We start from the raw sequence: 10,735 nt of genomic DNA, 5'->3' as shown, positions 1-10,735 counted from the left end.
TCATCATGTGTGAAGTCTCCCATCATTTCCGGTTGTGATTCTCAGAAATAAGACTGGGAGAGTAAAATGAACTAATTTCATGACTAACATTCTGGTGGGAAATGTCCTGAAGGCATTTAAATGCCTTAATGTATCTGGTCAGGTTCATACCTGTGATGAGGCTGGAAACCAGCAGGGGCAGCACTAGCATCTGAAGCATTCTCATCAGCAGCTCTCCAGGGAAAGAGAACATCTTCACCTCTCGGTAAGACATCTTATAAGGCCTCAGAGCAAATCCCAGGATAGTGCCTGCAATGAGGATCAGACGTGGAAGAAAGGTCAAAACTTTATCAGAACATTTCAAGTTGTTTTGTGTTAACACGACTAGACCTTAAAGTGTAACTCTCGCCAACTTAGGATCTTTATGTGAATTTACCTGAGTCAAACTTTTGTTTAAAAGTATAATTAGGACGGAAGCACCACTAAGATTTACTGTATTATTGTTTTCAGCTCAAATGGCTTTTTGAATGGGAGTGGTAGGGGCACTAGTATGATAGCATGAAAATCACTAATTGTAAAACACTAAGAAGGCTCGCCACAACATGAATCTTTGCTCGAAGTATCACCAGGGTCTCTACACATGAACGCAAGCATTGAGAACATTGTTTTGTATTGAGTTTAGTGAAAAGAAAAGGTTTTAACAACTCACTGCAGCTGTTGGTTTTTCAGGTCGCCGTCTATCTAGCAAGTGAAAAATGGTCAAGGGAGGAGAGTAAAGATGGAAAGCTCCTAAAACTTAGTTCCCTATAGATGCAAGGATAATTTGTTGTTTTGTCGTACTGACCTTGTAGTTGAAAAAGGAGCCTCATATGAGAACGACATTTCCTCCTATGGAGTCCGTTCATTCGCATTCGGAGATCGATTCTTTTTGACTGGCAAAGATGGCTGCGAGCGGAAACATCAACAGCTAAGTGAGTTGTTCTTTTTATTAAACACTGGGTACACAAACAATGTTCTCAATGCTTGCGTTCATGTGTAGAGACCCTGGAGATACGTCGAGCAAGGATTCATGTTGTGGCGAGCCTTCTTAGGGTTTTACAAATAGTGATTTTGATGTTATCATAGTAGTGCCCCTAGCACTCCCATTCAAAAGGCCCAAAAACGATAATACGCTAAATCTTAAAAGTGGCGCTTCCGTCCTAATTATGCTTTTAAACGAAAGTTTGACTATGGGTACATTCACAAAAAGACCCAAGGTTAAATTTACATGAAAGTTATGCTTTAAGAGAGTCCCAGATTTGACAGCTATAGTTGGATATAATCATATTACAGCTAAATGTAGGTTATTTATGAATGAATGAATGAATGACATCATGTTTGTCATCACACAACTGCCTTTCTAACTCCTGAATCATGCCTATGTATTGATGATGCAGAAGAGGTGGGTACGTGAGTACGTAGTCATTGCTGGGAAGGCTTGTATTGTGCAATGATGTGCACGGTAAGCAATTTTGAGCGGAGTAGGTCTTGACTGACTTTGCTGTGGTCATTTTTTAAACTTGATTCTAGAGTGAAAATGTGTGCAGAAGCTCCTTTCTTTGGTCTCAGCGAAGTCTCTCAAAAAGCAATTTATCCCAAGGAGCACTAATCCACCAACACGGCCCAGGTGGCTGACCTGGCAGCCCAAAGTGAAGAGCATCCCGAATTCATCAATCAGTCAAACGTGTTTGTCATGGCATTGTGTAATTCTAGCCGGGCTGCAGATGTCCAGGCAGTGGGTGGGCCTGGCTCACTTCCTACTTGGTAAGAGTCAAAGGTTAATGGCAACAGGTCAAGGGTCAGCTGCAGGGTCAGATTAAGGCCATCGGCTAAGTTTACTTGAGATCCCTCTGTCCTTTCATCCGGTGAGTTAGTTTCTATTCTTTTTCTTTCTTCCGTCCTGCTACAGCTGTGTTGGTCAGACCAGATTGCTAGCTTCATCTTTACAAGGTGGAGGGGAAACATGTTGATAGATGGAGAGGAGAGGGTCAAAAAGAGCCTTCTCCAATAATCTCCAATTTTAAGTCAACTAAATTACCAATAGAGTGCAGTGTCTGAACAGTGTCTTACGTGATAAACTTACCAACAATGACAGCAGCGACGGTAAAGATCACAAAGGCATTTTTTATGAAGCATCCTTTCACATCCCCCTTTGTGATGTTCTGCACTCTCTTCTTGGCCAGCAGTGATCGGGACTGGATCCCGGACCGGATCTGGTGGAGACCACTCCGGGTTCTCTGTGGGTTCTCCCCATTGCTGTGAGTCATAGCTGCCACTGGAATCTTCAGATCTGATATGAACGTGCAGGAACTTGAACTCCACTCAACTGTAATGGGAACACCGTAAAGGTGCTGCTCTTCCTCTCCTTTGGCTTGGGACTTCCAAATGTCCTGATTGAAAGGGAGGGAAATATCGTAAGCAAGCAATAGATATTTGAGCACAAAAAAACAACAACCACTCTGTCTCGCTCTTAGTTCAGTGTGATAATAAAGTTTAGTAACTTTACCCTTTTTTTAACTGTGCTGTGTAATTGCTCTGCAACAATCAACACGAACATAAAACCTTTATGTACATTGTAGAGCACATGCAAAGATGAAGATGCAATAATCATACAACACCCCCTCCCACCCCCCTAAAAGAAAAATGCAATATAAACTTTAAAAGACTTTTCTGTCAATGATATGCTGTGAAGAGCACGTGCTGCACCCACAGCTGTGAAGGCATACAGACTTCCTCATGCGTACACACACACACAAGTAACTGCAACACACGTGTGGTTATGCTGATTCAGTCTCACACTCACACACATGCAGACTCACAGGCACACAGACACAGCTCCTGGTCAAATGGTAAAATGCATTCGCAGACATGTTAAATGGTAAAATGTTATGATAGAAGTTGTTTCTGTACCTTTAGACTTGATAACTTCCTCTGGAGAAAAGGCTCAGTTTTGTCAGGGGGAACGTTGTGGTTTAAAGTTCAATCAGCATGACAGGGACAGAGGAGATCTTTGGCTGTGAGCTGGTTGGTGTGACTAACCAGCAATGAAGAAAAAAAGGAGAAAAAGAAGAGAGGGGAGGAGAAAGGAAAGGAGGGAGCAGCGGTGGGGATGAGGGAATAAAAGAGCCAGTGAGAGGATGGAGGCGGTGCCATAGTAGGAGAAAAACTTGTCACTTGCACAGTGTGGGCTTGTGTGGAGGTGAGGCGGGAACTAAAAAAGTGAAGTAATTTAGAAGGGGGGGGGTGTGTGTTTCGAACAGAGGGGAGCTTGAGGAATAATGAGCTTTCCAAGCAGGAAAAAGAGAAAGAACCTTCTTGTTTTCTTATGTCCCTCTCAGTCTTCCTTTCAAATGGTTTTTCACGCTTGATAAAGTCAGGCTGATTGGAGATTCCTGTGGAGAGAGAGTCAACAGAGGAAAAAAAGACCTCCATTCATCAAAAGAAAATATGGAAGTGGATTAGCCATTCATACGTTTATTTTGGCACATCTCCAACGGGCACACTCATCAATCTGTCTGCCTCCTTTTGCTACATTTTGGTTCATTTCACTTTTTCATTTACACTGGAAAAAGCTCTTTTTTTTATGGAAAAAGTTGGAATGAAGTTGGATAAGATAAACAAAGTGGGTAAATGTTTACCTAGTGGCGGTGGTGCAACCTGTGCTCTGCAACATTTGACTTTGAAAAAATAATATGTGCAAACAGACGCGTGTCTTGCGTCTGAAGGTTTTTGGCAAACTGACTACAGGGCTACTCAGACAATTAGCTACATGTGTGCCATTTAAACGTAATGAGTATGATACAGTGGTTAGGAAGCAGAACACTTCCACTGAGGATCACTGATGACGGGGAGTTTAGTTTGGCGGAAAAATTAAAGAGTTTACGCTTGTGCGTGTGTGACTGGTGATCGCTGAGGGTGTGTTTGGAAATGTGTGAATGTGGGTGAATGTGTGAAAAGTGTGTGTGTGTAGGGGTGAGTGACAGAGGTGTTGCTAAAGGCATCATTTCGGACTTACACTTTAGACTTTAAGGGAATCCATGTTTGGCACAATCCACACACATGCACATGCACCTGCACATGCACGCTCACACACACACACACACACACATACACACACACACAGTACTTGCCGCTTCATTGTGAACATAAAAGGAGAATAATGTTCAAGAATAATACAACCAAAGAGCTTTAAGGTTAAGTTAAAGTTGACTCAAAGAGCCAAAGAAACATGTTTTCCTCTAGCCCAGAATTTTAAGTGTTCATTCATGAAATAATTACATTTTTTTTTTCAATTCAGCATATATTTTATGTAACGACATATTTACTTACAACAAACATCATTGTTGACTGATTCTACTCTTTGTGTGGACATATGTGATGTCAAAAATAGTATGTTGAGTTAATACAGTTAATGAATGCATTAATTCAGTTTTTGTTCTGTTCTATTGTGACTGTATTTTCTCATTAATTATTTGTTTTGTGCACATTGTTTTGTTACTGTAATGTATGTTTTGTGAAAGAGGGGCAGAATAGCCTTTCTACTCCTTTTCAATTCAAGACTTGAAATGTTGTGTGTTTGCATTCAGTTGTTTGATAAATGAAATAAACTCATAAATAAAAATAAAATAATAGTTGTCAGCAATTCTTTGATACAAGGAAGTTCTCAATGAAAAAGTTTTAAAAGGTTGAGTGTAGAAAGCAATGTTTTGTTGCATTGATCATTTCAATCAGGAGAGATGTGTTTGCAGATATGCAAATTAGGTTTATTGTACAGCTCAATAAAAATGTAAAAAGTCTTTGGCGATTAGAATCCATTGCTATACAAATATTTTGTATGTCCACATGGTGGTGACGAAGGAGCCCGAAGACCAGACCGGTAAACGGGAGTAGATGACAGAAGGTGGAAGGGGGGGGGGGGGGGGGGGGGGGGGGGGGGGGTTGACCTCTTTGCCTTGCAACAACAGCTGAATAGCAAGTGGAAAAAACAGATGTTTTAAAACAGGGTTATGACTCTGTGATTGGCCCTTGCAATTGGTATACAATTCTGATTGGTTTAGCAGGAAGGTGATCGCCTCCAACAGCTGATTCCCTTCAAGAAGAGAGCATTGATAAAATTAGATCTTCCTGAAAGAATTTACTCTGAGCTATATTTAAATCAGGAGAGACTAGTTGCATATGTGCAACTGTTGTACACAGCAAAAAAGTACATATACTAGAATGACAGCTGAATTGATTTAAGAGTGCACTGATTAAAAGTTAGGTCTTCCTGAAAGCATTTACGCTGAGCGACATTACAACGCCACTGATGTCTACTACAAGCTGCTGATTTAGCCAAAGATTGGCAAATTATACTGAAACCAAACTTATGGGGTAACATGTTAAAAAAAGGAAAAAAAGTCTGATTTAAAATTATTATTTGATTCCAAAAATTATGATGGTACACAATTTAAACCATTTGAAGTCTGAAAACAAGGAAAATCACAGAGTTGTGAAATCACAGTTCCTGTGAGATGCTTGGATATCCATCATTAGCATTGAACAAACAGGCTGAACAGCAGGGAGAGCAAATATGTTCTGAATTATGATCTTCCTTTGCCATCCCCTGGGCCTGAGACACTGCATAGCTTCTCTCAACACGTCAGTCAGAGCGAATAAGACTGTGTCATTGGCTCATAAGTGGCTGCAAATCCCACTTCATCACTGTTGTCACAACATTTGTTGAGATTTGGAGACTCTGATGAAAAGAGGTTTGACATCCATGTTGGCCCTACTCTGACAACTCACCATCAGAGTTGTATTTAAACTATGAAAATGTCATTATTATAGAAAACAAAGAATGTAATATTCAATGCTGCTCATGTAGCAGGTAAATATCCTTGCCTCAGTATGAGAATTCAGTTGGTATGGTAAAATCAATTATGAATAACTCATATATTGATTAAGAAAAGACACACTCCCTGGCCAGTTCATTAGGTACAACTATAATAATTACAATAATAATAATAATAATGTAATGGGGATGCTGAGGAGAGGTGGGGGAAGTTCTTTGCCAGGTATCATCTTCACCAGAACAAGATGCTAGCTGGAACGCCAATCACGCTGCGTCCTTCTGCTCTATACTGAAGGCATTTTGGCACGGTTGCGCTTATTTTGCACAGAAAATGCTAGATCTGCTTTGATCATATTTGGCCACTTTGTGCTGAACCCAAATGAGGCAGAACTGGTTGGGGAAAAAAGAAAGAAAGAAGAAAATACAGAACTAAACCAACGTTGTCATGCATGAGAAGGCAGTCCAGACAAGCAAACACATCATAAACAGGTATCAGGTCAAAACACAGGTAGCAGAAAAATCAATGATTGAACCATTATTTGGAATGTGAACAGGTGGATGGGGGAGACAGGTGACCAGGAAGGGTGTGAAAGTCTGAGGGCATCTAGTGGACAGGTGGAGAATGGCAGACCTGGAAAGTTACTCATGAATGATTGAGCATGATGGGGGAAGTGAGAAGTGGCTGGAGGCCAGATTCATTCATCCTCCCTGAACATTGTGTGTGAGACCCCAATACCGACAGGCCAAATTCCAGGCTTTCACAGCATTAAACCTCAGCTCATCTGGAAAGCTTTAAATCAGCACCCCACCATTCTTCACCCTCACTGCGGGGACCCACATGGCATCCGTTGCACAGCTATCCCAACAAGCAACAACGGACAACAGACTCCTTTGTCTTGCTGTCCCCGTGCAAAGCAAGGGATCGGCTGATGGGGTCAGCTGGAGAGTAGAACTTGTAAAGTGAAAAAAGGAAAAGAGAATTATGCATCCTGCCGTAAAATGCACAAAAACAACGGAGAAACAGGAGAATGTGACACATCGCCATGGGTGCTGGGTAGAAAATGTCTCGCCTTTGGACTATGGTTGTGTGTAGGCTATACAAAACCAAAAAATTGTGGGACCAACCTCCCATTTGTGGACAAAACGTTGTTAGTCCCCAGAAAGTTAAGTCCCCCTGCAATCATTAATGTGTTGTGCTTAGTGTGTGACTGTTTTCACATTGATCATTTTCAGTGTACATTTCAGTGTAACACACTATACACTGTATATGAAGCTACAGCCAGCTGCTGGTCAACTTAGCTTAGCACGAAGACTGGAAACAGCTAGCTCTGTCCAAAAGTTTAAAAAGTCTACCAGCACATCTAAAGCTCAGTGATATTTTTTTTTGTATGTCAAAAACTTAGTTTTATTAAATATTGTATTTATATATTGTTGTGTGGTAAAATTGTATCAGACACCGTTTATTATTCAAAGCAGATGTTTTTAATGTGTCTGGAGGGGATCTGTAATGATTTATTTTGGGATGAAGACTCTATTTGGTTAGGGTTTGAGCAGAGATAGGGTTAAAGTTATAAATTACAGGGGTTGTGGTTAAAGTTAGGGTAAGTCTCCATGGAGTAAAAGAAAGTCAATGCAATATCCTAATAATCTCTTCATTGATGTCCTTGTTATACATACAGAGATTATACACAACATTGTTTTTTCTTTAGTTGTTCTGTTTAAAATTAAATTAAATATTTTTAAGTTAAAAAGTTTCGCTGCATCATTTTCCTTTTCCCACCCATCCCACCATAGATAAAACAACTTCTCTGCTCTTGCATAACACTCTGTGAGTTTAAGAAACCACAGTGCCTCAAATACTTCAGTTACACAAGGCTGGTCTCAGTTCTGTTAAATAGATTAGAGGAGGAATGTGAAACAAAAAAGGTTTCTGTTTTTCCATCCGGATGCGACCATCGGTTCGATCTTTGTTTGCCATGGGAGCCATGTGTCTTTAATGGTATCACATGTTCTGTTGGGATTTACCGTAAAAGGATCAAAGTGGAGAATCAGATCATGACTGACAGGTTGGTAAAAATAATTTGAAATGATACTTTAGGGTTAGGGTTAAGTAGTTGGTGGGTAAGTTTGTTTTACTCTCCCTAAAAGAGGAAATAGTCATTGCCTGTGCTGCCATCCCTCATTAAATTACATAGAGATCTTTTCTTTAGCTCAAAAGGGAAGAAAATAAGGCTGATAGTTTGGCCTCACCAACTACTTTTGTACTGTAACTACAGTAAATGATGTCATCAGCGACCTATAGGCTTACTTTTAAAAGACACAAACTTTCCCTCTCTCATAAACACACACATGCACTAATACACACAGACCATTCCCTCGGTCCCAACACCAATGGGTATGTGCAACTCTAGCTGGCCCAGGCTGCTCTACCAGGCCAGTCGTTTCAGATGGGAGTGGTTCACTCCCAGGGGAGTGATGTATCCAGGACAGGTTATAAGATATGCAGTCTACAGTGGCCCTCTGGGGACACACAGAACTGGGGCCACATTGTTCACTGGCATCATTGTGCACAAGGGTTTCCCATGGATCAAATGTTACAGACTTCAAACCCAGGGGTCTCAGCGCACTCATAGCCAATTTTCAATGGGCACGATGGGAGATGAGGCTGTTCACACACTGTTTCTCACTGATCTGAATAAGACCACACTGGATGTTGGCCCAGTGGCTCGTCGTCTGGATGTAGAGAATGAGGGGAGTGATTGTGGTGGGCAGTGGGGGGTAAAAGAGGAGATGCTAGAACAACTTGGACTGAATTCTGAGGAGAAAGCGAGTGAGTAAAGGCAGCAAAAATGGGCTAAAGGAAGTCGAGACACTCAGTAACCGCAACAGACTGGGCTCAGAGGCAGAATTTACCACACAGGAAAACAAACTTTCCCTGCTGACCAACAAGGAATCCCTGCTGTGCCACACCAATGAAATGATAGAGCAACGAGCAAAATGAGACACCTTTGAAAACACAGAGAACCAAGTGTTAACCATCTTAAAGGTTCACACACATTGTGTTTTTTATGGATGAAAACGTTTGGTAGACTGTGTGCCACCATCTCATAAAATCCTTACTCTTGGTGAAAATGAATCTACAGTGTTATGTACTATGTAAAAGAAACAGAACAGTGGCATGCTAGGACACCGACAAAATATACCCACCAGTGTGCCTACATCTCCCAACATTTCTGGTCATCTTTAATAATGTGCCTGAGAAAGCTTAACAGGAGGCCAATGTAGGCTGTTAACAATTTTAAACTGATTTATCTCTTTTATCTTCTTCCTTGTTGGAGTGCTAGATGTCGATTAGTTGTCATATGGATATATCTGACTGTCTTGCGAGGTTCACTGTAACCTAATTACAGGTTGTTGTCTTGTAAAAGTGAGTTAAAGGACTTCTCGCCATCTACTCTGCCCTATTAGCATTGCACAAGGCTTCGGTACGAGGTTTCCCAAATAATCTGTTCCCTGTGGTGCCCAGGGGAGTGACCAGAAACCTGACCGAGTCTTTGTTGAAGATGTCTTTGAGGCTCTCGATAATGTAAATATGACACCCTTCTTTTTGTGTCATAAACAACCGTCCAAAAAAAGCCCATCTTTCTGTATAAAAAAGATAAAAGTGATTAATGACAATAAAATAAAAAAGAGAGGACAATAGCATGAAGGATTATTACAGGTTGGTTTGCAGTCGCTTTTTGTGGTGTTCAAGGATGATTATCGATTTTCCCTAAGGAATTGACACACCTTGATAGAAGCAGGGGCGGCGGGTAATGTAGGCTTAGGTCTACCCAAATACTCCGTCCTGCAAATATGGACAGGAAGCCATCCTTGGCACCGTATTGTGACAATCTGATTAATTTCCATATTACTCAAAGACATTAAATGCACCCTCACTTCACCTTCACCTCACCCACCCAGGTCTCGATCGTGGTTACACCAATGCATGTAGAGAAACCTGAACAATAAAACCCAGGCAACTTAAATGCAAACCCAAAACATCATTAAAACATACCTGGACAAAACCGTTCACAACAAAGTCCCATGTGCCTTTACAGTGCTTCATCGCAGAGCACAACCTACTGCTTTTGTTGCCATGACCACCTTCTCTACCTTTAGCGTTCATTTACGTCTTTTGAATGCGCCTCTGAAGCACTGTGGCCGCTCTCTGTGTTCGTCTGTTTGGTTTGGTTGTCACGGTAATCAAAGGCAGTGTCGGGAAAGGGGGAATGGGTGATTCGGGAGAAGGCCCAGACCAAAAAAATAATTAGGCTACATGAAATTGTCATCAATATGACAATGTCGTAAATTTTATTTGTCTACGCTGAGCCTGCTTCACGTGAAGAGTGACCTCACAGAAGAAATCTAAGCAGAAGAGATAAGATAACTGATGCCATAAAGAAGCGGTGTGGATCATATCCTAGTTAGTGGGAACAAGTGCGTCCTCAGAGCAGGTTTTCTTTAACTGTCTGCGGGTTTTACTAAGGATCATGTGTGTGCGTAGCCTGACGTCGTCAGTGTGATACTGCTCCAGTCTCATGGCAGTTCATGAAATGGTCACGTTATTCAATCTGTTGATTAGTGTACAGGTCACGCCAATCTTGTTATTTTCGTGTGTGGATTCCGAATTTTGAAGTAATGTATTTTAGTGGGTAATATGATGTATATCAAAGTCAATTTTCTGATCACAGAACGATTCCGGTGGTAAGTAGTTCTGAAAAGCACAGGACTTTTAACCCGGACACTGGGGATCGCATCCTGCATGTTGTTTTCCAAACCACAACCGTCACGTTGTTGTGGTCGGCGTGTGGCGTTTCATTTCCCCATTTTTGAGTCCCCCAGAGA

General features: G+C 41.3%; 1 protein-coding gene across 1 annotated transcript in view; it reads right to left on the bottom strand.

Moving 5' to 3' along the window:
• The window catches only part of slc1a3a (solute carrier family 1 member 3a), a gene marked incomplete at its 3' end in the record, with an annotated part of 18,912 nt that extends 15,797 nt beyond the window's left edge, over positions 1–3,115 (bottom strand). Inside the window, 3 exon segments of the mRNA XM_032515088.1 lie at positions 151–288; positions 2,102–2,408; positions 2,929–3,115. Coding sequence (XP_032370979.1) covers positions 151–288; positions 2,102–2,285 — 322 coding nt within the window. The 5' untranslated portion in view covers positions 2,286–2,408; positions 2,929–3,115.
• Positions 3,116–10,735: the final 7,620 nt, after the last annotated feature.

The sequence above is a fragment of the Etheostoma spectabile genome, chromosome 5 (genome assembly GCF_008692095.1).
Source record: "Etheostoma spectabile isolate EspeVRDwgs_2016 chromosome 5, UIUC_Espe_1.0, whole genome shotgun sequence".
Taxonomy (NCBI): domain Eukaryota; kingdom Metazoa; phylum Chordata; class Actinopteri; order Perciformes; family Percidae; genus Etheostoma; species Etheostoma spectabile.
This window is presented reverse-complemented; position numbering and strand designations above follow the sequence as displayed.